Raw genomic sequence first — 27,431 nt, 5'->3', positions numbered from 1 at the left:
GATTTGGATTTCTCTAATCAGTAGTGATCTAGAGCATTTTTAATGGCTATAAATAGCTTTAATTTCTTCCTCTGAAAACTGCCTGTCCATATCCTTTGAGCATTAAACAATTGGAAAATAACAAATGTCATTTCCAATAAATTTCATTGTGTTCTCTATATATTTTCAAAATGAGGCCTTTATCAGAGACTCTGGTTGTAAAATTTCTTTCCCATTTTTCTGCTTCCCTTCTAATCTTGGTTGCAATGGCTTTGTTTGTGCAAAATCTTTTCAATTTAATGTAATCAAAATTATTCATTTTGTATTTCATGATGTTCTCTACCTCCTCTTTAGTCATTAATTCTTCCATTTTCCATAAACTTGATAGGTAAACTATTACTTGCTCTCCTAGTTTGCTTCTGGTATCAACCTTTTATATCTAAATCCTACATCCATTTTTACTGTATCTTGGTAAAGGGTGTACGATGTTGGTACATGGCTAGTTTCGGCCATACTGTTTTCCAGTTTTCCAAGAATTTTTCATTAAATAATGAAATTTTTGGTCCCAAAAGCTGCTGGATGGGTTTATTAAACAGTGGGTTACTATTTTCATTGACTACTGTGTTTTGTGTACTTAAGCTAGTCTAAAAATCCACCATTCTATTTCTTAGCCAGTACCAAGTAGTTTTGATGCTTGTTGCATTTATGATACAATTCAAGATCTGTCATCGCTAAGCCACGTTTCCTTACATTTTCCCCCATTAATTGCCTTAATATTCTGGACATTTTGTACTTCCAAATGTCTTTTGTTATTTTTTTTCTAACTCTATAAAATATTTTTGGTAGTTTATTGATATGACACTGAATAAGTAAATCAGTTCAAGGAGAATTGTAATTTTTATTATATTAGCTAGGCCTTCCCATGAACAACTTATATTTTTTCCACTTATTTATATTTAACTTTATTTGCGTGAAAAGTGTTTTGTAATTCTGTTCATACAGTTCCCAGGTTTGTCTTGGCAGGTAGACTCCTAAATATTTTATACTGTCTTCCGTAGCCTTAAATGGAATTTCTCTATTTCTTGCTTTTGAGCATTGTTAACAATGTACAGAGATTCCAGTGACTTATGTGGGTTTATTTTACATTCTGAAACATTGCTTAACTTTATTATTTCCAGTAAGTTTTTACTTTGATTCTCTAGGATTCTCTAAGTATATCCCCATATCAGTACTAGAATTGTTACTTTCTGGCTGCTTGCAATATTTTCTCATTCACCTGGGAGCTCTGGAATTTGGCTACAATATTCCTAGGAGTTTTCCTTTAGGGATCTCTTTCAGAAGGTGATCAATGGATTCTTTCAATACTTGTTTTACCCTTTGGTTCTAGAATATCAGGGCTATTTTCCTTGAAATAATTTCTTTGAAATAATTTCTTGAAAGAAGATGTACAGGCTCTTTTTTTGATCGAGGCTTTCAGGTAGTCCAATAATTTTTTAAATTGTCTCTCCTGCATCTATTTTCCAGGTCACTTGTTTTTCCGAAGTGCTATTTCACATTGTCCGCTATTTTTTCATTCCTTTGGTTTTGTTTTAAAATTTATTGATTTTTCATAAAGTCATTAGCTTCCATCTGCTCCACTCTAATTTATAAGGAATTATTTTCTTCAGTGAGTTTTGGACTTCCTTTTCCATCTAGCCAATTCTGCTTTTTTAAGGCATTCTTGTCCTCATTGGCTTTTTGGATCTCTTCTGCCATTTGGGTTAGTCTATTTTTTAAGGTATGACTTTCTTCATACCTTAGGGGACTTTTGGGTCCCTTTCAGCAAACTGTTGACTCCTTTTCCATGATTTTCTTGCATCACTCGAATTTCTCTTCCCAATTTTTGCTCTGCTTCTCTTATTTCATTCTCAAAATCCTTTTTGAGCTCTTCCATGACCTGTGACCAATTCATATTTTTCTTCGAAGTTTTGGATGTAGGAGCTTTAACTTTGTTGTCTTCTCTTTGTAAATTTTAACCTTCCCTGTCATCAAATTAAAATCCTATAGTCTGATTCTTGTTCTGGTTTTTGTTTTTTTTTTTTTGTGCTCATTTTCACAGTAATTTACTTGACTTTTGAGCCCTTTGTCAAGGTAGTTTTCTCTTACAGTGGGAGTCATCCTCCCAGAATTTGTGGGCCTAGAGTTCTAGAAAGAGCTGTCCTTGCTTCCCCTGCTGCTGCTACTGCTGTGACTGTCTATATATACATAAATATTTATAAATGTGTATGTATATATATGCATACATATACATACACACTCACATATGTATACCTACATACATATATACAATATACATGTACATACATACCCATACACACACATATATGTATATGTATACACACACATATATACATACAGAGAGAGAGATCTATAGATATCGGTCTATCTATCCATCCATCCATCTATCAATCTATCTATTCCCTCTAATTACTTTAATATGGAAAAAAAGATCTCATGAATTACAAATAACATCTTTCCTTGTAGGAATGTAAACAGTTCAACTTTAATGAGTTCCTTAAGGCTTGTCTTTCCTATTTAGGTTTTCATGTTTCTCTTGGTTTCTATATTTGAAAGTCAAATTTTCTATTCAGCTCCAGTCTTTTCAACAAGAATTCTTGGAAGTCCTCTATTTCATTGAAATTCCATTTCCCCCCTGAAGTATTGTATTCAGTTTTTCTAGGTAGGTTATTCCTGCTTTTAACCCTATCTCCTCTGACTTCTCGAATATCATATTCCAAGTCCTTTGATTCCTTGGTATGGAAGCTGGTAAATCCTGTGTTACCCTGATTGTATTTCTACAATACTTGAATTTTTTTTCTTTCTGGCTTCTTGCAATATTTTCTCCTTGACCTGGGAACTCTGGAATTTGGTTACAATATTCCTAGGAGTTTTTCTTTTAGGATCTCTTTCGCTAAGTAGTTGGTGAATTTTTTCTATTTTTATTTTACCCTCTGATTCCCGAATATCAGGGCAGTTTTCCTTGATAGTTTCTTGGATGGAGAAGCCTTGACCTGGCTGTCTTCCTCTGATTGTATGCTTTGCTCTTCCTCATCCGAAAGGATGGAAGAAAATACTTTTTCACCAGGAAAAAGACTTTCTCTAGTCTTTTCCCCCCTTTAGGGCATTTTCTTAGCCAGTTTCTTGTGTTTTGAGTCCTTTGCGAAGTGTAGGGTATACTGCCCTAGGCTTCAGAAGTTTTGTACAGCTTTTCTCAGAGATATCCTTAGGGACCTGTAAATTATTGGTTCCTCCAAGGTGACAGAATCAAAGCAGAGGAGTTTACTCCTGGACTGGTCTGAACTCTATACTGTGAGCAGCCAAAAGCACTCTTTTCTGTCCTGGAACTGTGAGTAGAATTCTTTCTCCACAGCTGCCACTGGTTCCCTCTCACCAGCACTCCTCCTCACCTCAGGATCAGCACTCAGGAATGAGATCCAGATCAGCTGCTTGTTTCCCCCAGGATCCTTAGACTGAGGGTTCCTAAAGTGGATGCTGCCGTCACAGTGACTGCCACCTCTCTGGGTCCGGGGCTAGGACTGTACTGCTCTCCCCTCTCACCCAGGTGAAAAAACTTTCTTGATGACCATTGAAGCTATCTTTGGAGTTTGTGGGATGAGAAATCTGGAAACAGCAGAAGTTACCTGTTATTACAAGCCCTAAAGTCTGTACCAGTACTGTCCATGCCATGCGGTCCTCACTGTGCTGTGTTCTGCTCTGAACCTGGTGCAATAGTCTCTTCCAGTCAGCCTTCCAGGCTGTATTGGACTGGAAATCTGTTTCACTTTGTCATTCTGTAGCTTTTCCTGCTCTAGAATTTTCTTGGAGCCTTTTTTAACCGGTATTTCAAGGGTTATAAGGGGAGAGCTAGAGCAGGTCCAGCCTTCTACTCCCTCATCTTGGCTGTGCTCCTGAATATAAATATTTTAACCCTATTGATTAACCTGTATTTTTTCTTTTCGGTTTACCTTTTTATGCTTTTCTTGAGTCTTACAACTTGAAGATCAGATTTACTGTTCAAGTCTGTTCTTTTCAGCACGAATGATTGAAAATCCTTTATTTCATTGAATGTCTATCTTTTGCCCTGAAAGATTAAGTTCAAATTTGCTGCATAATTGATTGTTGATTGTGATCCAATCTCCTCTATCTTTTGGAGTATTTTATTCCAATCCTTCCAGTCCTTTAATGTAGAAGCTGATAAGTCCTGTGTAATTCTAACTGTGCATTCATGACATTTAAATTATTCCTTTCGGTCTGCTTGAAATATTTTCTCCTTCACCTGATAATTCTGGAATTTATCTACAGTATGCCTTAGAATTTTCATTTTGGGATCCTTTTCAGGAGGTGATAGGTAGCTTCTTTCAATGAATATTTTATTTTCTGGTTCTAGGAGATCAGGGAGTTTTTCTTGATAATTTCTTGAAAGATTCTGTCCAGGGTCTTCATGCCTTTCAGGTTGTCCAATAAATCTTGAACTATTTCTCCTGAATGTATTTTCCAGGTCAGTTGTTTTTCTAATGCAATATTTTGCATTTCCTTCTATGTTTCATTCTTATATTTTGTTTGATTGATTCTTGGTGTCACATAAAATTGTTAACTTCTATTTGCCCAGTTTTCATTTTTAAGGACTTATTTTCCTCAGTTAACTTTTGTATCTCCTTTTCCATTTGCCCAATTGTCCCTTTTAATGAGTTGTTTTATTCAGTGTTTCTCTTTTCTCCCCCCCTCCCATTTGTCCAAATGTATTTTTTAAGGAATTCTCTTCTTCAGTCTATTTTTGTTCATTTTCCAAGCTCTTGACTCTCTCTTTCATATCTCTCATTTCTTTTCCCAATTTTTCTTCTACCTCTATTATTTGACTTTTAAAACCTTTTTTTGTGCTCTTCCAAGAAGACTTTTTGGCCTCGAGACCAATTCATATTCCATTTTGACATTTTGGATGTAGATTGACAATGTTCTCCTCTTCTGAGTCTGTGTTTTAATCTTCCTTGAACCATAGTAATTTTCTATCGTCAAGATTCTTTTTTGCTTTTTGCTCATTTTGCAGCCTTTTAAAGGTGAGATGTCCCCCTGGGGTACAACAGGTCCTTTCCCAAGCTTCTTGTGGTGGCAGCCAGGGATCGTGGCAATGACTTTTTGTGCTGCCATCTGAGCTGCTGTTGGGTAGAGATCTCACAGCTGACCTGTTGTGCCACTGACCTGCTGAATCAGAACCAATGGGTTCCAATTTCTGATCTATACTATGGCTAAGACTGTCCTGCTGACTTTCTTGAACACCATCTGCATTTGATTTTATTCCCAATTTACTCAAGTTAGACAGATCTTTTCTGAAGTCCTTCCAAGTTATCTTAAACTGGAAAATTGTTTCACTCCATCTTTTTTGTAGGTTCTGTCACTCCAGAATCTATTCAAAGGCTTGATTAAACATTGTTTCTGAAGGAAACTGGGAGGGCTCAGACAACTTCATGACTCTTTCTCTGGGATGTGGGGTGTCTTCAGGAAAGACTAATACCTCAGGTGTCATGGTTCCTGAGCCCTTTTCAAGACTACTTTCCACCTTTGGTGTACACTTGTTCTACCCAGCTCTCACTTATGGTTCCAAGAAGTTGCAACATGCACAGTGGTCACACCCATTTAGGGTAACCCATTTAGGGAGACAGGCTAAACCAGTTTGAGGTTAACCAAGGGTCTATTGATAAGTTAGGGGAGTATCTACCTCAAGTATGTGAAGACTTCCTCTGCTGGAATGGGTGGATGAGAATAATGTGTTCCAAAGGCCACGAAGGCAGCTGAAGCAGGCACTTAGAGCCAGGTTAGATATTAGAGAAGGCAAGGTCATCCACTGCATCTTGAGTCATCATGTCATCTTTATTCTTTCCTGAGACCAATGATTTTGTGCAACTCTGCCTTACTTAAATCCAATTTACCGATGAATCAAAAGACATCATCTGAGCTCATATTTATCTGATCAGCCATAGTCGGACACATTTAAACTTGATTCTAGCCTAGTGGTGTCATTTTGGTCTTGAGAATGCAGGACAACAAACAACCAATCCCTTTCGTCTCTAGAATCTAATACAAAATTCTCTGTTTTCATTCACAACCTTGGCTCCACCCTCACCTTCTAGTTTTCCAACAGAAGTGCCCTCCCTCCTCTATGTACTCTGTGGCACTAACCTCAGTTTTGTTCCCAGGAACAAGACACCCCATACCTGGGCTCAAGTCAGTTTCATTGAATGTTCTCCATGCCTGGACTGTTCTCCCTCTTTTCCTCCAGCCTTCCTTTAAATTTCAGCTAAAATCCCATTTTTCACTGGACATTTCCAATGATGTATTAATTTTAGTGCCCTCTCTCTGTTGATTAATTCCCATTTTCCTTGTATATAGCTTTCTGGTACATATTTGTTTTTATGTTGTCTCCCCTATTAAATTGTAAGCTCCTCATGGCCAAGAGCAGTTATTTTGCTTTTCTTTATATTTCTAGCACTTTACACAATGCATAGAGCATAGAAGGTGATAAGTAAATGTTTATTGACTGATGGATTAATTTTGATTAGATGTAAACCTTAATGTTTCTTGTAAACACGAACTCTTGGAGTCTGCTTTTGAATCTATTTTGTTATCTTATTTCACTTTCTGTCTTAGTTCATTCATCCCATTCATATTCAGTGCTAATTCTTTATTTCCAACACCCCACCCCCCCACCCTAAGTCAAGTTCCCCTATCTTTTTGTCACATCACCTCCTCAATTCATTGGTGAGAAAAGTATTTCCCACCCCAGTACTATATATTTGATGCAGCCTTCTTGTGCTCCTCTGCCACTCTTCTCTTCCCATTGCCCAGAATTCATTTATTCATATGTAATCTCTTACTCTTTCTTTCTTTCTTTCTTTCTTTCTTTCTTTCTTTCTTTCTTTCTTTCTTTCTTTCTTTCTTTCTTTCTTTCTTTCTTTCTTTCTTTCTTTCTTTCTTTCTTTCTTTCTTTCTTTCTTTCTTTCTTTCTTTCTTTCTTTCTTTCTTTCTTTCTTTCTTTCTCTCTCTCTCTCTCTCTCTTTCTTTCTTCCTTCCTTCCTTCCTTCCTTCCTTCCTTCTTTCCTTTCTTTCTCTAAAGCCTATCTTCAAGTTTGTCCTTAAAGTTTGGAGTTTGCTTTCCTTTGAGTAATGCCTCTCTGAATCCAAATATAGATATAAATACATTCGCACATACACACACACACACACACACACACACACACACACACATATATATACAAATACAATATATATAATAGACAAATATGTATATATATATATATATATATATATATATATATATATATATATATATATATATATATACAAATACAATACATAGATACTTATACCTACATTAGTTAGATATCTATAATCATATTCACATATAGGCATATATTTTCATAGGCTTCTATGGAAGATCATACTTTGCTTATTTGTCCTCTGATTCTCCAAGTGTGAATAGCATATTCCTTCATAAGTCCAAGTCTTTCCCTATTTTTCTAAGTCTACCTACTCAACATTTCTTACACCATAGCAATGTTCCAACTTTATGCTCTCTAGTTATTTTAAATAGTCTAAAATAATATTGATTACTATGCCTGAAATGTAGTTTAGTTTCCCTGTTTTTCCCTTTTGACTAAATCTAATTAAGTTTTATTTTTATCTGAGATCCTGAACACTACCACTGCTTTTTTTCCTAATAAATTCCATTTCTAATCTTTATTTTATGTTTGTCTCTATCTTTTATTTCCTATCCCTCCTTACTACTCTGTTACCTTGTTCTTCTCTTACTTAACCTACCCCCTTATCAAGATCCCTCCTTTATCCTCTTCACCCTCCCTTTCTCTTTTATGAATTTAGAAGACTTTTATACCCTCTTATATATCTATATCTATATCTATATCTATACGTGTATGTGTATGCATGTGTTCTCTTTTTAACCCATTCCCAATGAGAGTAGGGTTTGAGAACTACATGCCTTCCTCCCCCATCTAATCACTCTGTGTCAGTTCTTCTCTCATACCTCAATTATATGAGATAATTATAATTATTCTTTTTACCTTTTCCTAAACAGTTTTACTTTTTAGAATCACATCATATTCATATCTACTCCTACCTTTCTTTTGAATTACCCAATTACTACTAACAATCTTAGACATACTTTTTTACATTTCCTCACATAAAAACATCTGCCCTTATATTTCCCTTGTAATTAGGCTTTGTCGTATACCTTATTTTTCCTTTGTATCTTGAATGTCAGATTTTTTTTTTTAAATTCAGATTTTTTGCAACAGAACTCTGAAAGTCTGGCAATTCATTGAATGTCCTTTTTCCCCATTTAAGATTATGCTTAACTTGGCTGGTATAACATTTTTAGTCACAATCCTAATTCTTTTGCTCTTCAGTATATAGCATTCCAAGACTTGTAGTCTTTTAGAGTCTCCAGTGCTAAATTTTGTGTAATTTTAATTGTGGCTCCAGCATATTTGAATTTTTTTCTTGTTGCCCATAATATTTTCTTCTTGAGCTGTGGTTTTCAGACTTCAACTACGCTATTCATGTAGGTTTTCCTCTTTTTCCATTTGGCCAATTTTACTTTTAAAGGAGTTGTTTTCTTCAGTGGATTTTCCTTCCATTTGAGCAATTTTATTTTTTAAGCAGTTGTTTTGTCAGTTTTTCTGCTTCCTTTTCCAAGATGTTTTCTCTTTTTTTCATAATTCTCCTGCATAACTCTTATTTCTTTTCCTAATTTTTCTTGTACTCCCTTAGTTGATTTTTAATATCCTTTTTTAGTTCTTTCAAGGGAATTTTTGGGCTTGAAACCAATTCATATTTCCCTTTGAGGCATCACACTCAGCCATTTTGATATTGCTGTCCTCTTCTGAGATTGTAGTAGGTTTCTATAGTCAGGCCTCATTTTGTTTTTTTTCTCATTTTTTAAATTGAGCTGTGCCCTTATTGTTTATGGGGCATTGTACCAAGTTTCTTACACTTGAGGCCTGGGGCCTGGTGGCTTATTTTCTATGCCCGTTCTCTGGCACTGGTGGCATGCCCACTGCAATAGGCCAGCCCAGTCTAGTTGCACCTTGTTGCACCCTGGATTCTGGGTCTGGCACAGTTCCTGTTGTGCTGGGACTGGAGGCCTCACAGCTGTGCCACTGACCTGCTAGGCCAGGACCAAAGGACATCAATTCCTGATCTGTTCTGTGGCTAAAAGTCTCCTGCTGCCTTGCCCTGACACTACCTGCACTGTACTGAGCTCCCCTTTAGCCTAATGAGACAAACCTTTCCTGAATATTTCTAAGTTATCTTTGGTTGGAAAATTGTTTCATAATTTTTTTTTTGTAAATTCTACAACTCATAACACTTTTAGAGGTTTGATTTAGCATTGCTTCTGAAGAAAACTGGGGAGATCTCGGGCAACTTTCTATTTTCCCTTCACCGTCATGGCTCTCCTCCCCAAAATACTCACTTCTGATTTTTTTCTTGCTTGTTCTTTCCATTTACACTATTGCAAGCATTCTGCATATTGACATCAGATACTTACTAGCTCTGTGACCCTGGGCAAGTCATTTAACCTGTTTGCCTCAGTTTTATCATCTTTCAAATGAATTAGGAAACGTCAAACCATTTCAGTATCTTTGCCAAGAAAACCTTAAATTTGGTCATGGAGAGTTGGATATAACTAATCAACTAAATAAAACCAAAAAATATTGTCTATTTCTGCTTCTTCACTCTGCATCAGTTCAGGTAGATCTTTTCATGTGTTTTGATATTTAGCATATTAATGATTTCTTTTAAAATATTTATGTTATTTAATCCCTTGAATTTTTTTAAACATCTATTTATTTATTTAAACATGTCTCAATTATGTATAAATTTTTAACATTCATTTAAAAAAATTTTGAGGTCAAAATTTCTCTCTCTTCCAGGAATCCCCCAGCCCTTTCGAAGAAGAGCAATGTGATATCAGTTATAGATGACAATAAGTCAAAAATTCCTAATTCCTTTCCAAAATGGTTTATATTGATTCACAATTCTGACAACGGTATCTTAAGTACCTCCAACATTAACTATTGATACCTTTTGTCAACTTTTCCTATTTCCATGCTCTGAGGAGAAATCTCAGGATTGCTTTGCTTTGCTTTTGTTTCTCTTTAAGACATACACATATACATTATATGCATATATACACAAATACCTAAGCATTTGTATATATAAACACATACTATATATATGATGTATGCACAAATATGTTTGCATATATACATAAATATATGCTTTGTAATTGTTATATATAACTTTGCAATAGATTAAATTTTACATATGTAATGTATGTGATATTATATATATTGTAGTCATATATTATAATATGCATTAAATTATAATATATTGAAAATTTTAAAATAATATTAACTATATATCAACATAAAATACATAGTGCATTATATTATATAATAGAACATTGTAAGGCATATGAAATAATGAATATATTAAATTACAATATAACATAGTAATTAATACAACTTTTAGAATCAATTGCAAAATTATATCCAATAATACATATTAGTCTATGCATAAAAATGCATTATATAAATATGTACATATAAATAGCTGTATGCATAAATATAAGCACATATATATGTAATATATATAATATAATGAATAACATAATAAAAAATGTATATATATGTATATGTATATACATATATATACATTTATTTATTTTACAAAACCTAGGGAGATTTGATATAAAGATTTCTTTCCCCATTCTGTTGTTCCTCCTCTTACCCTATGTATATTACATTTTTATGTGAAAAATCTTCTCAGTTTTATACATTACAAATTGTGTGTTTTATCTTTTGTAACTGTTACCATCCCATATTTAGTTAAGAATACTTCTCCTGAAAGTAAAATACTAAAAAAGCTTTAGATAAGATTTCTCAAGAATTGTCGATAAAAGAATGAAAATAAGAAGGGAGTATAATCAAATTACCAAAAAATTATTTTATTGTTCTAGAAAAAATAGTAATAAAATTCATTTTGAGAAAAGAATGTCAAGACTATCAAAGGAATTAATGAAAAAATACAAAGGAAGGAGGTCCAGTGGTAGCAGATCTTAAACTATACGATAAAGTACTAATTATCAAAACTATCTGGTGCTCGCTAAGAAATGGAAATGTGGATCAATGGAATAGGTATAGTTATGACAATTTTATGTCATTTCTCAAGATAATGACAAATTACATTTGAGAAGTGTAAATATTTGAGCATTTGGGATAAAAATGCACTACTGGTAATTGTATCTCTATCTATTTCTATGTATCTATCTATCATCTATTTATATTGTTGGAAAAATTGGAAAGCAGTCTGGAAGAAACTAAGCATAAGCCAATATCTTACACCAGTTGTCAACATAGAGTTTACATTGTTCCAACACATAAAAGGAGATATAATAAGATAGATGTCATAAGTAAAGATATCATAATTAACATGAAAATATTATCAATCAGACTAATGGATAAGAAAATCATTTATAAATGAACAAAAGATAGAGAACTCTGTGAAATATAAAAAAGATCATTTTATTGCATTAAATCAAAAGAGATTTTGTACAAATAAACCAACGTAGCCAAGATTAGAAAGAAAGCAGAAAAAATTGGGGAAAAATTTTTATAGATGGTTTCTCAGATAAAGGCTTCATATCTTAGATATATAGAAAACTTTTCATATTTATAAGAATACAAGTCATTTCCCATTTGACTAATGGTCAAAGGATATTAACAGGCAGCATTTCAGTGCAGAAATCAAAACTATGTATAACCATCTGAAAAATATAAATAAAGAGAAATTCAAATTAAAACATCTTTGAGATGCAATGTAATACCTATCAATTTTGCTAAAATGATAGAACGGGAAAATGACAAAGTAAAAGGGGATGTGGGAAAAAAATGGGACATAAGTACATTGTTGGAACTGTGAATGGATCCAACCATTTTTGAGAGCAATCTAGAATTATACCCAAGGAGACTGTTTGACACAGCAGTACCACTATTAGGTCACTTTCCTAAGGTGATCAGGGAAAGAAGCAAAGGAAACTATAAGTTCTAAAATATTTATAGTAGCTCTCTTTGTTGTGGCAAAGACCTGGAAACTAAGGGGATGCCTATCAGTTGGAGAATGGCTAAATAAGTCGTCGTTTATGATTGTGACAGAAAGCTATGATGTTGTAAGAAATAAGTAGGTAAATTTTAGAAAAGTATTGAAAGCTTTTATGAAATAATGAAAATTGAAACAAGCAGAACCAAAGGAATGTTGTAAAGATTACCATCAATATTGTGTGAAGAATAATTGAATGACTAAGGTATTCTGATGTCTAAATATTCAAATCAAGTATAAAGTACCTATGAAGGATTATGTTATCTACCTTCAGAGAAAGAACTTAAAAACAGAGGTATATACAGTATGATCTTACACATATTATTTCTCTCTATGCATATGTATGTATGTGTGTGTGAAATGATTACCTTCCCCAGGGTAAGAGGCAGAGAGAAAATGAAGTCTTAAAATGAAACAAAAATAAATTAAACTTAAATTTAAAAATACATCTCCTACCCACAGCTATGAGATATTTATAATCTACATCTCTTTTAAATTATTTTAGAAGCTGGTTTTTCATATAAAATTAATCACATTTTCTTCTTTTTTCAGTCTTTTGACATGGTTTCAATGTCTTGTTGCCTAATAGATTCATTAGCTTTTGTTAAGTCTATTCTAATTTTCAAGGAATCTGTTATTTGGGTAAAGTACTAGGCTCTTGTCCTATACTATTAATTCTCCTTCCAAGTCTTTCCTTCTTTATTTATTTTTATTTCTTTTATAGTTATTTCTTCTAACTCTCTCATTTAATTTGTAAAATATATTTTTTTCATCTCTTTAAAAAATATCTCTTGTTTCATTTCCTCCTAAACATTTTGGTTTAAGTTATGGTCAATTCATTTTTTTTCAGTCTTTTCTTATAGATGTGGAATTATTCTTTTTTTTCTTAGTTGTGAAAATTCTCAGAAAATGAATTTAGTTTTCTTAACTTGCTGAGAAAACTGGAAAACTCAGAAATTAAGTTTAGGTCAATCCCAAATTGAGCTTAACCAAGATAAATTTAAAATTGATATGGACTAATAGACTTTGACATAAGACATGGTATCATAAGGAAATTAGTGGAGTGTGAAAAAAATCACTTTTCACATTTGTGGATATGAGTTCATGACTAAAAGAGATATAGGTAGGATCACAGAATAGAAAATGATTTGATTTTATAAGATTACTGAGGTTTTGCACAAACTATGCAAAAGCACTTAAAATAAGAAAGGAACCACAGTCAGGAGAAAAAAATTTTGCAAGTTTGCTGCAAGTCCTATATCCAGTTAAAAGAGAAAGAAAAAGAAGACAGCTATGGCAGTGACAGAAGTTATCAAAGAAGGGCATGGGCCATAGAAGCATCTCAGAGAAGAAAATAAGTTTTACCCACTTACTTGAGAACTAAACGCAGTTCTAGAAAAATATGTCTGTTCTTTATCTAACTTCTCCTTCTACTGCTTTCCTGTCTACAGATACTATAATATAATCTACTGTTTCATTATCCAAATATTTTCAGAAACTTGAATCTTGCCTCCACCTGAAAGGGTCCAGGGATTAGATATAAAGTGAAATTAAGGTTAACCCTTAGATATCCCTGAGGGTGCAGAGTAATTGTGGTTTTACTCATAACTTTTCATCTAAAACAAACTCTCCAAATCTGTAGAGGAGGAAACTAAAGAATTTTAAATGCCAAAAGACATTTGATCTTGAAAGTAATAAGGAGTTGCTAGAGTACGCTGAATAGGAAAGCAGTAAGATTAGACTTTCTCTGCAGTAAAATCACTTTAGTAGCTCTGTGGAGCATGGATTGGGATGGATAGAGATTTGAAACAGGGAAACTAACTAGAAGGCTACTACAGCAGTTAAAAAAAGAAAGAGAAAAAGATGGAGGTGCTTCTTTCTGGTGAAAATAGAACATATGAAAGAGGTGTAGAAATAGAAATAATAATATTTAGCAAGTAATTTGTTGTGTGTGGACTGTGAGTGAGAGTGAGGAGTTGAGGATGATACTGAAGTTTCAAACCTTATTGATTGGAAGAATGATGGTGTTCTCAACAGTTGAACATATTTAGGAACAGAGTTTTGAAAAAAAATACAATTCTGCTTTAAGTGTGGTGAGGTTAAAATGTCTATGGAATTAAAATGTCTAATAGAGATTTAGTAAAATGTGCCTAAAACTAAGGTGAGTTACTGAGTTTCATATATAGGAATCATCTGCCTAGAGATGATAATTGATCCCATGGGAATTGATGAGATCACCAACTGAGAAACTGTAGAAAGAAAGAGAAGAGGACCCATAACACAAATTTATAGGATACCTACAATTAATGGATATGAAATGAATCAAGTGGACTGAAAGTTAATAGTAAAGATTGTCAGGTAGGAGAACTAGGAGAGGACAGTGTCAAAAAACCTGAGAGAGCAAAATCTATCCAGGAAGAGCATGTCATAAATATAGTGAAATGACTGATTAGTGTCAAGAAGAATAAGGATTGAGAAAAAGGCATTAGATTTGGTAATTAAGAGATCTTTGCCCTCTTTGAAAAAAATGTGCTTCATTTGAATGAGGTCAGAAGCGAGAATGTAGTGGATGTAGAAGAGAATGAGGAGAAAGGAAGAAGAGGGTTTTTTGAACAGGTTAGCAAAGAAGAGGAGAGATATACAGGAGATAGCTACTGGGAACTGTGGAATCAATAAAATGTTTTTAAGGATGCATATTTATAGGTATCAGGGAAGGATAAAAAGAGAGAATTAAACTTAGAAATTTAGGCTCATAGTAGGGGCAAGCCTTTGGGGAAGAAAAGAAAGTGAAATAAAAAATACAGTAGAGGGATTGGGTTTGGCAATAATGAGGGGTGCCTTTTCATTAGCAATTTGAATAAATGAGAAATGAGTGAAGCATGTGAGGTGAGAGAGGGTGAATGGGAACTATTATGGAGTGGTTTCATGTTTTTGGTGACGTATGAGGCAAATTCCTTTAGTTAAAGAGTATTAGAATAGTCATAGTAAATTTGAAGACAATAAAGAAGGTCTGAGGCAGACACATGGTGAACAGAATAAAGAATCAGCTATGGAGGATTATCTACTCCTCCTTACTTTACTGGAGTGAGGGCTCAGTTGAGATTAGACAAAATTGTGTAGAGCACATAATTAGCATAGCTCCCTGATCCACTCCATCTCCATTCAGCAGTCCATGCATAGGGACCAAGGAGGGTAATTTAATGGTGGAAGTACTCCAGTACTGGAATTTGGTAAGGCATGATCAATGTTAAGAAGGGGGACAAGATACATGTGTAAATTGCAATATATAGCTAAAATTTTTACCAAGAAATGGTGATTGCAAAAAGAGAAGAAGGTAGTCAGTGCATGAGTCATGATGAGGGAAAGAACTGAGCAGTAGAGAGTTCGTAAGTAACAACGAGAATTAAAAATGGTTGCTAGAGTGTCTATAAAAGAAAAGTTTTAAATTAGCATGCAGCAGTGAGAGCCTTGTTAAAACTGAATAATGTACATTTATAGACTATTCCTCACACTTGTGTGACTTCTTACTGGACCATTCATCAAAATATCATCATAGAGAATGTACATGGTGAACGCAATCAAGAGTTGGAGTCAAGAAAACATTCATGGTAATATTAAGAGAGAAAGAGGTTTACAAGAGCAGAACACAGTGCAGCATTGACCTGGATAACTCAAAGATGAGATATGGAAGGAAGAAAAGTGAGTCTAGAATGGGCGTGGTAGCTTAGGAAAGCAAAGAGAAGCTTAGGAAAGCAAAGAGAAGCTTAGGAAAGCAAAGAGAAGGAAAACAAAAAGAGACAGAAAATGGTTTCAGGAGGGGTGAAAGCTAGAAGGAAAAGAGGTTAAAGAGAGAAAAGAATTTCAGGTTTATGGACTGTGGAGGCAGAATACTTGTGGATGAGGGCATCAAGGGTATGCCTATATGTGGCTGATATGGTGGGAAGATACAGGTTAAAGGAACTGAGGAGGTTGATAAATTGAAATGCAAGTTTGTATAATGAAATCCTCACTTATATGGGCCAGGATTGAGGTGAAGAAAAAGAATATGAGCCAGTAACTAAACTCTTTGAGAAAGGAGGAAGAATGTCTTTACTAGTGAAAAACAGTCGCTAGGAACTGGATAGAATGATATATCTACACGTTTTGAACATCAACAAAAGACTAGAAATGGGAGGTGGTATAAAGAGGGCCTATAAATTACAAGAAAAGATAGGAAAGCAAGGGAAGAGAAAGAAAAGAGAGTGAATGAGCATTTATTTACATAGCACCTACCATGTGCTAAACACTTTTCCAAATATCATCTTATTTTATCTTCACAACAAGCCTAGAAGTGAGGTGCTATTACTACTTTTTTTTTTTTTTTACAGTTGAGAAAATGTAGGCAAAGAGAAGTTAAGAGACGTGCCTGTGGTCACATAGTTTGTAAGTGTCAGAGGCTAGATGCGAACTCATGTCTTAACTCCAGGTCTAGGGATTTACCTACTGCAGCACTAGATGCTTACTTCTCCTACTGGTCTAACATGTCAGGGGGCATGAGAAAAGATATATTTAATATTGGAGAAAATGACCAAGTGTTATACAGCATTCAAGAAGAGCCAGATTTCTGTGATTCGAAGGAGAAATAAAGGTCTAATACGAATATCATTTTAAGAATAAAATGAGCACAATGAAAGAAGAATTTAGAATTAGAGAAGAACTTGGAGAGGAGAGGGTAGATGTGAATGGATATGATTGAGTGGAGAATGCTAGACAAGGTTAGCGTTGGTTGATGTTCTCCTAAATTCAGACTCAAAGAGATTTGTAATGCAGCCTTACAGTAAGAGATCTGCATACTTTTCCTTACAGTATTGGGATTAAATTGTTCTTCCTCCTGCAAGAGGAAGAAGGAGGGAAGAACGTAACAGTTAGAAAGATGTGTCTATATGTCTAGCTTCCACTGTCCTGGTGGGTTGATTGGTGGAATGATGGTTTTTGAGATGATAGATGGATAGATAGATAGATGATAGATAGATAGATAGATAGATAGATAGATAGATAGATAGATAGATAGATAGATAGATAGATAGATGTGGCATTTAGCCAGCACTGTGCTAAGTTGTGGGAATACAAGTATAAACAGGACAGTTCTTACTCTCAAGGGGCTTATATTTTAATGATAACATGTAAAGAAGGACCAAAAATATTTGAGTTAAAAAAGCAAAAACTTTACCTATTAGAGCCAGGTGGAGAGTACAAACTTCTGGTAGATAGATATCAAAGGAGAGTAGGATAGTCGTAAGGAGAGAGAGGGAAGATTTCTCTTATTTATGTGATCTTCTTGAGGGCAGGGGATTTGTTTTTGCTTTTCTTTGCCTTCCTAGGACTTAGCACACTGCATGTCTCATAATTATCAGCTTAATAAAATGCATATTCACTGACAGGATAGTTGTATATAAGCTAGGAATCATTTCAGATTATCTGATGAAAGCTTAACATGATAAAGAAGAACCCAGTAGCTAGTACTGAGTAGATGTGATGTTGACAGGTTTGCTATACTGACTTTATAATGTGGAGAAACATTATAGAATTAAACACTCTTACCATGCAAGCAACAGCATAGTATTTCTAATAATGGAGATTATAACAATGTATTTTCAAAATGATCACAGCATCCATATACATTTTGGTATAGAGTATATTAAAAAGACAAAAACGAACCAACAGAAAACATTGTTCTGACATCAAAATTAATGAAATAAATGCGTCTCCATTATTAGAAATACTATAATGTTCTATGCATGAAAATTTATATAACTTCTTCCCCAAATATATTTTTCCCATTAGAAAACCAGTATTACAAAAGCACACAGACATTAAGAGTTTTTGTTCTATCCAGTTGCTTTGTCCTGGAAATTTACTGTAGCATGTATGATACTGTAAAATATAATCCATTTTAAGAAATAGGAAAATTTGTTTAAAGTAAAACATACAAACATAACATAGCTATTATTTAACATTTGCATTTTAAAATCTGAATTAATACAATATAATTGACTTGTTCTTTATAATTAATTACACGTTCTTTATAATAACCTTTTCTACATTTCTAGGGTGAAACCAAAATCTTAAAGCTAAAGAATCTTCGACCTCAGGACTATGCTAATTACAGCTGTATTGCTTCAGTGAGGAGTGTATGTAATATTCCTGATAAGATGGTATCATTTAAACTCTCCAATAAAACAGGTATGGAAATTTTTCTGTGTATTATATGTTCATTATCAACTCAACTTATTAAACATTTAAATTTTTTAATCATAGAATTATTTATTTATATAAATATTTACTATATTTCATTATATTGTGTATTATCTTATTAAACATATATTTATTTATATAGATGAAATTTTTTAATTATAATAAAAACCATTAATATTTTTATTTGCTTTTTGGTAGAAACTGTGACAAGAAATAGGGGAGAGTGAGAGAGAAAGACAGAGAGAGACAGAGACAGAGACAGAGAGAGACAGAGAGATACAGACAAAGACAGAGAGAGAGAGAGAGACAGACAGACAGACAGACAGACAGAAAGAGAAGCAGGGTACTTGCTAAGATCTCTCTTCTCCTTCTTCAGCATAATGTCCTGATAAGTGAAAAGTTGACCAGTATCACCTGTATAACTCAGAGATAGTTAGTCTGATGAGTTTTATAGAACTCATCAAACTTAAGCAGAAGTGAATTAAAAGATAACACTTTCTGAAGGATATTTTAAGGGTAAGTGTAAATTTAAAGAGTTTTTAAATTCTATATTCCAGTATAAGACGGTATCTGTACAGCTAAAGAGTGAAGACTGAGTCAGTCAATCAACAAGTCTGTAGTAAGAACACTAGATATTGGGCTAACAACCAGACAATAAAGAATCAGTTTTACCTAGAACTGCTGTTTTAAACTGGAGCAAAGACATTAAAGCTTTCAGTCCAGATGTTTAAGATAATCCGTGCACATGAGTATTCCTCATGCAAAATGACGTGGAGAAGGAAATAGCAAACCACTCCAGTATCTTTGCCAAGAAAACACCAAATGGGGTCACAAAGAATTGGACACAAATGAAAAATGCCTGAACATGATTAATAAATACCATCAAAAATAACTGACCTAGAAAACTGGATAATGGGACATTAAGAACAAATTGAATACAAGAAAAATATGACCAAACCCCCCCCCAAAAAAATCCAAATACTTTACTTCAATGGAGAAAACAAGCCAGAACTGTTAGTAGGCAATGTGAAAATAAAAACAATTCCCTAACCATTTCCTGACCTAAACCCCAAATTAAGCACGCCAAGAAATATCTTAGCCACAACCCAGAGTTTTCATTGTTAAGAAAGAATATGACAAGTACCTCAGAAGAAAGAGATCAAGTACCAAGGAAGTATAGTCAGGATCACTTAAAAATTAGCAGCAACTACTGTAAGTATGGAAATCCTAGAGCCTGACACATCAAAAAGCAAAGTAAAAAAGAGTGAAAACTAAGAATAAAATACCTCCTATTTCTTTCCTTCTTTCTTTCCTTCTTTCTTTCCTTCTTTCTTTCCTTCTTTCTTTCCTTCTTTCTTTCCTTCCTTCCTTCCTTCTTTCTTTCTTTCTTTCTTTCTTTCTTTCTTCCTTTCTTTCTTCCTTTCTTTCTTCCTTTCTTTCTTCCTTCCTTTATTTCTTTCTTCCTTCCTTCCTTCCTTCCTTTCTTTCTTTCTTTCTTTCTTTCTTTCTTTCTTTCTTTCTTTCTTTCTTTCTTTCTTTCTTTCTTTCTTTCTTTCTTTCTTTCTTTCTTTCTTTATCTTTCCCTGGTTTTAATTCCACACATTTTTAATGCTTATTTATTTTTAGATTTCTACATTTCCACAAAATTTTGAGTTCCAATTTTTCTCCCCATTTCTCCCCATCCACACCCCATAACACTTTGCATTCTGATTACCCCTTCCCTCAATGTGCCTTCCTTTCTATCACACCCCACCCTTCCCTTATCCCCATCTTCTCTCTTTTCTTGTAGGACAAGATAGATTTCTACACCCCATTACCTGTATTTCTTATTTCTCAATTATATGCAATAACATTTCTCCATATTCATTTCTAATACTTTGAATTCCAACTCCTCTGCCTTGCTCCCTCCCCACCTTTCCTCACTGAGAAGGCAATCAATTCAATAGAGGCTATATATGTGTAGTTTTGCAAAAGACTTCCATAAAGGTCATGCTGTGTAAGTCTAACTATACTTCCCTCCATCCTACCCTGTCCTCCATTTATTCTATTCTCTCATTTGACCTTGTCCCTTCCCAAAAGTGTTTACTTCTAATTACTCCCTTCTCCCATTTGACCTCCCTTCTATCATCCCCCTCACCCCACTTGTCCCCTTCTCCCCTACTTTCCTATAGTGTAAGATAGATTTTCACACCAAATTCAGTGAGCATGTTATTCCCTCCTTAAACCATATGTGAAGAGAGTAAGGTTCACTTTTCGCCTCTCACCTCCTCCTTTCCTCCCTCATTGAAGACTTTTCTTATCTCTTTTATGAGTGAAAATTTGCCTCATTCCATTTCTCCGTGTGTGTGTGTGTGTGTGTGTGTGTGTGTGTGTGTGTGTGTGTGTGTAATCCCTCCACCTACTCAAATACAGAGAAAAGTCTCAAGAGTTACAAATATTATCTTTCCATGTAGGAATGTAAACAATTCAACTTCAGAAAGTCCTTTATGATTTCTCTTTCTTGTTTATCTTTTCATGCTTCTCTTGATTCTTGCGTTTGAAAGTCAAATTTTCTCTTCAGTTCTGGTCTTTCCATCAAGAATGCTCAAAAATCCTCTATATCACTGCATGACCATTTTTACCCTGAAGTATTATACTCAGTTTTGCTGGGTATGTGATTCTTGATTTTAGTCTTAGTTCCTTTGACTTCTGGAATCTCATATTCAAAGTCTTTTGATCCCTTAATGTAGCAGCTACCAGATCCTGTGTTATCCTGATTGTATTTTCACAATATTCCAATTGTTTCTTTCTAACTGCTTGCAATATTTTCTCCTTGACCTGGGAATTGTGAAATTTGGCCACAGTATTCTTAGGAGTTTCTCTTTTTGGATCTCTTTCAGGAGGTGATCAGTGGATTCTTTCGATATTTATTTTGCCCCCTGGTTCTAGAATACAAGTGCAGTTTTCCTTGATAATTTTATCAAAGATGATGTCTAGTCTCTTTTTTTGATCATGGCTTTCAGGTAGTCCCATAATTTTTAAATTGTCTCTCCTAGATCGATTTTCCAGGTCACTTGTTTTTTCCAATGCGATATTTCACATTATCTTCTCTTTTTTCATTCTTTTGATTTTGTTTTGTAGTTTCTTGGTTTCTCATAAAGTCATTAGCTTCCATCTGCTCCATTCTCATTTTTAAAGAACTATTTTCTTCAGGGAGATTTGGGTCTCCTTTTCCATTTGGCCAATTCTTCTTTTTAAAGCCTTCTCCTCACTGGCTTTTTGGACCTCTTTTTCCAGTTGAGTTAACCTATATTTAAAGGTATTATTTTCTTCAGCATTTTTGAGGTGTCCTTTAGCAAGCTGTTGACTCTCTTTTCAAGCTCTTCCATGGCCTGAGACTACTGCATATTTACTTTGGAGGTCCTAGATGCAGAAGCCTTGACTTCCTCTGACAGTATGCATTGTTCTTCCTCGTCTGAAAGGATGGAAGAAAATACCTGTTCACCAAGAAAGTAGCCTTCTATAGTCTTATTTTTCCCCTTTTTGGGGCATTTCCCAGCCAGTTACTTTACTTCTGAATCCTTTGTCAAGAGGAGAATCCTAGTGCTCGTCCTCACCCAGGATTGTGCTCAAGGCTGGGATTCAATCAGTTGCTCAATTCCCCCAAAGGCTTCAGGCAGAGTGCATCACACATGGATGCTGCAGCTGCTGCCGCCACCTCTGCCAGCTCCTGAGACTGGTGCTGGGAACATCCCTGTACCCCTCTTGCCCAGTAGGGAAGCCCTGTCCCTGACCTTCGAAGCTTTCTTTAACACTTGTGGGTTGAAGGATCTGAGACCCTCCACTGCTACTGGGATTTCTACCCCAGGGACCTGTTCTGGTCCTGTTCCAGTGATACACTGCCAGGACTGGGCTCTGCTCTGCTCCATGTCCCGTGGAGACCTTTCCTGTTGGCCTTCCAGGTTACCTTTGGCTGGAAATCTCTTTCACTCTATCATTCTGTATCTTCTGCTGCTCTAGAATTTGTTGAGAGTCATTTCTTACAAGTATTTTATGGGCTGTGGGGTAAGAGCTAGAGTATGTGCATCTTTCTACTCCACCATCTTGGCTCTGCCCCCTCTCTAAAATATCTTTTAAAACTATATAATTCAGGAAGGAAAATTGACTCTTATTTTAATAGAAAACTTTGGTTCTTTTTAAAGTACTTTTTAACATTTTTGTTTTTATATTATAAACATTTGCAAATTTTTAATTTCTAAAGGAACTTCTTATAATACAATGAAGTAAAATCCATAATAAATTGATCTCATCCAAAAGTACATGTATATTGCACATCTGTAGCAATACTTCTGCATAATTTTTTTAAATTAACACCAAACATTTTTCCATTCTACACCCACACTAAAAAGTGAAGAAGAAGTTTCTTAGTCAAACAAAACAAATTTCTTCAAAGGCTGTATTCAAAAATATTTTTTTCATTCTACACCCTAACTCTATCCTTGAAATTTATTAAAATGATATTTCATCGTTGGTGCCCTGGAATAATGAAAGATTAATAATCATAGTAATGATTAATAATAATTACAGCAACAATAACAGCTAACATTCATAGGGAGACAACTAGGTGGCTTAGTGGAAAGAACTCTGGGCCTTGAGTCATGAAGACTTATCTTTCTGAGTTCAAATTCAGCCTCAGAGATTTATTAACTGTGTGACTTTGTTAACTTCTATTTGCTTCAAGAAAGGAAATGCCAAACAATTCAGCATTGTTGCCAAGAAAACCTCATGGCCAGTATTGGTGTGCTGTCTGGTCCACAGCATCATGAAGAGTGACTGGACATGACTGAACAATAACAAACGATTTATATAGCACCCATCATATCCTAAGCACTGCTCTAAATCTTTTACACACATCATTATCATTTGATCCTCACAACAATCTTTGAGATATGTTCTATTCCAATCTTCATTGTACAGTTGAAGAAACTGAGGCATAACTGATAAGTATTTGAGAATATATTTTAACTCGTCTTCCTGAGTACAGGCTAATTTTATCACATAGATGGTTATCATATTGATCACCAGTTCTTACAACTTTGAAAATTATTGTGCACATAGTTCTCCTGATTCGTTATTTCATTCATCAGTTCAAAGTTGTCCTCAAAATCATTCACTTTTATAATGTTTTGTTATAGTATAAGCCATTTTTTCTGGTTCTGCTTACTTCACTTTTCAGTGAACTATAGATAAGTCTAGGTCTTTTAAAAAATCGTTTGTTTCTTAATAGCTTGTAGCACAGTAGTACTCCATCTTATTGATACATCACAATTTATTCAGCAATTCTTCAAGGAATGAATATTCCTCTTTTTTTTGAGAGCAAAAACAGCTGTTATATTTTTCTATATATATTTTCTACATATTCCTTTTTCTTTGATCTCTTTTGTGTATAGACATACAAGTGGTGTAGTTGATTTTAAGCATATTGTTTAGCAACTTTATATGTATAATTCTAAATTGCTGTTCTGAGTGATTGTACTCATTCAAAAGTTCACCAGTACATTAATTTGTCTATTTTCCCTCATCTCCTCTAATATTTATAATTTTCATTTTGGGGGGTATCTTTGCCATTGATGGGTGTGAGATGGAATCTTAGAATTGTTTTAATTTATAGATCTCTATTTAGTAGTGATTTGGAGCATTTTTTCATGGTTTTATACAGCCAGTGGCTTCCTTTCCCCCCAACTTCAAAGCAACCTATTAATATCCATAAACTATTTATCAATAGAGAATGACTTTTCTTTGAATCAATTCCTTATATATATATTGGAAATGATAATTTTTATCTGACAAACTTGCGGTAGTGTTTTTCTCCAGCTAATTCTTTTCTTTTTCATTTTAGCTTTGTTTGATATGTTTGTGCAAAAAACTTTAAAAATTTATATAATCTAAAATTTCCATTTTATCTCTTAAGACCTTTATCTCTGGTTTGGTCATGAACTTTTCCTTTCCATAGATCTGACAGGTAATTTATATTTTGCTTGTTAGTTTAATTTGTTTATGTCGTGACCTTTCATATTTAGGTGATATTTCCATTTGGAGGGTATCAGTATGAAGTGGGTGGCGTTAGTCAAAAATCTAAGTTTTTGAAAACTTCTGTTCAATTTTTCTAGAATGTTTTTTCCTCAAATAATAAGTGTTTGTCCCATTTACCTTGGGTATTCAGGATTTTGAAATGCTAGGTTTATACCAAATACTGGGTATCTAATATGTTCTTCTGATCAAATTTTGATACCAAATTTTGATAATTGCTTCTTTGTCATTTACTTAGACCACCTTCATTTCCATTTTTCATTTTCTTTTCATAATATTTTGAAATTCTTTATGTTTTCCTCTGCTCCATATAAATGTTACTATTTTATCCAGTTCTAGAAAGAAGCTTGATTGGTATGGTATTGAATAAGTGAATTAATTAGGTAGTATCATCATTTTTATTATACTGGCTTATTCTATGGAATTATTTAGAATTACTTAGTAGTTACTATGTATATTATACTATGTGTGTGTATATATATATATATAGTTATTAGTTACTATATGTACTCTACTACATATATGCTATATATGCATAAGTATTATTTAGTAGGTATCTTTCTATAAACAGTTGTTTGTAATTACATTTATTTCATTCTTGCTTATATTTTATAATACAGAATCAATAAATCAGTCAGAAACGTTTGAGGGTTTATAATGTATGTGCCAGGCATTATGCTAAGCACTAGGAATATGAAGAAAAGTAAAGGAGACCCCTTACTGTCAAGGAGCTGGCAGTCTTATGGGGAAGAATCCCAAGTTTTACATGTAATCTCTAGCAATTTTAAATGAAACTTCTATCTCTTCTTGAAAAATTTTATCTAGAAATGTTGATTTGTGTCAATTTAATATTTTGTGTCCTATAAATTTGCTGAAGTTATTAATTATTGCTATAAATTTTTAAATGACTCTTTAGGGTTCTTTAACCATACCATATCGTGATGTCATTTTGGTCTTCTTTGAGAATGAAACACAACAACCAATCAACCTAGTATACCATAAAATTATTTGCACAAAGTGATAATTTTGTTTCTTTTGATCAATAAGTTTATTCCCTGAATTTATTCTATTTTGTTTTATTGCTCTAATCAATATTGTTGAATAAAATAGTGACAGTGAGTTTACTTGAAAGGCTTCTAGTTTATTTCTGAAACAAATAATGGTACCTCTTTGTTTTAGACGTGTACTGTCATTACAAGGAAAGGTTCATTTATTCTTGTGTAACTTACTGTTTTCATCAGACATGAGTTGTGCTTTGTCAAAAGCGTTTTCTGGATCTATTGATAGTAAAATATCATTTTTGTCAATTTTATCACTAATATGATTAATTGAGGATAAGGTTTTTACTAATAGTAGCCTTGTATTCCAGTTGTAAATACTCCCTGTTCATGGACTACAATATTATATTGGTAATACTTTATTTGAATTTTGCTGCATCTGTGCTCATCAGGCATATTAATCCACAAGTTTTCTTTCTCTGTTTTGATTTTTCCTGGTTTATATATCATGACAGTATAAGTATCATAAGAGATACCTGGCAGAATCTCTCATTTTGTCAGTTAAAAAACATTTTATGTAATGCTGACATTAAGTGTTCTTAAATGTTTGATAGAATTCTTTTGTCAATATATGTTGTCTTTGACATTTTACCTTTGGAAATTCAATTATGATTTATTCAGTTTTTTCTCTGAAATTAGATTGTTCAAAATTTATTTCTTGTTACGTTAATCTGAGTATTTTAATATTTTAATTACCATGCATTTGTTTCATTTGAGATGTCAAATTTGCTGGTACTTAATAGACAAATAGTTTCTAATGATATCCTCTATTATTTTTTTACTTGTTAGGAATTTTCTTTTTCCAATTTTTCACACTACTAATTTCATTTCCCTCTTTCTTATTTTTAATTAATTAACTAATGGTGTGTCTATTTTAATCAGCTCCTAGTTTTGTTATGAATATATTTTTGTTTTCCATTTCGTTAATTTGTTATTTAAATATTGGTATTTTTATCTTGGTGTTTTGTTGTTTGTTTGTTTTTTTTTTAATTTGTTGGTCTTTTAGTATTTTAGTTGTGTTCCCAAATCACTGATCATTTTTTAATTGATAAAAGAGTTTAAAGATACAAAATTTCTCCTTACTCTTTGGACGCCGCCTAACAACTGTGGAATGCTCTCTCATTTTACCTATTAATGTTTTTTGACTTAGCAGCTCTTTAGTATTAAGTTATTTAGTCTTCCATTGATTTTGAATAGTTTTTTCCGGTGGGGTTCTTTAGTTCTGCTTTAGTTCTGCTTTGCTGCATTTATTTGTGAGGATTTTTATGATGTAAAAATGCCTGTTCATAGCTGGCAAGTACCTTTACTTTTCTACTTGATAATCAACAGAAGTCTACTATGTTTCTTTTTTCAAAAAAATTATTCCGATTTTTAATGTTCTTGGCTTTCTTTTTGGTCACATGTTTCAAGGGCTGATAGGGTAAAATTAAGTCCATTACTATAGTTTTATTGTTCTAATCGTTTAATTTTTCTTTTATGTATTTAGAAGTGATGGCATTGGGTGTGTATATGTTAAATACTGGAAATTATTCTTGCATGTATTAATATTCAGTAAAATGCAGTTTCCTTCTTTATCTCTTTTAAGTCAATTTTGTTTTGTCTGAAATTGTGGCTTCTTCAGTCACTTTTTTGTGTTCAACTAAAGTATGTTAAATTTAGGCCTAATAATTTTCTTTAAAAATTATTTTGACGTTATTTTCCCTCAATGACACATAAAAAGTTGTTTAAAATTGTCTCATCAGGGAGTTATTTTTAATTTTAAATAATTTATTTTTGCCAATTGCACGTAAAAATGATTTTTAAAATTTACCTTTTAAAATGTTGAGTTCCAAATTCTTTCCATTCCTCCCTTTTCTCCCTTCATATTGAGAAGGCAAGCAA

At 33.6% G+C, this 27,431-nt stretch overlaps 1 protein-coding gene across 2 annotated transcripts in view; it reads left to right on the top strand.

Annotated features, from left to right (window-relative positions):
- MDGA2 (MAM domain containing glycosylphosphatidylinositol anchor 2) overlaps positions 1-27,431 on the top strand; it is a 904,469-nt gene that overhangs the window by 362,909 nt on the left and 514,129 nt on the right. For both annotated transcript variants that reach the window (XM_072629633.1, XM_072629632.1), the window contains one exon: positions 18,279-18,411. In XM_072629633.1, coding sequence (XP_072485734.1) covers positions 18,279-18,411 — 133 coding nt within the window. The remainder of the gene's footprint in view (positions 1-18,278; positions 18,412-27,431) is intronic.

This window comes from Notamacropus eugenii, chromosome 1, assembly GCF_028372415.1.
Source record: "Notamacropus eugenii isolate mMacEug1 chromosome 1, mMacEug1.pri_v2, whole genome shotgun sequence".
NCBI lineage: Eukaryota > Metazoa > Chordata > Mammalia > Diprotodontia > Macropodidae > Notamacropus > Notamacropus eugenii.
This window is presented reverse-complemented; position numbering and strand designations above follow the sequence as displayed.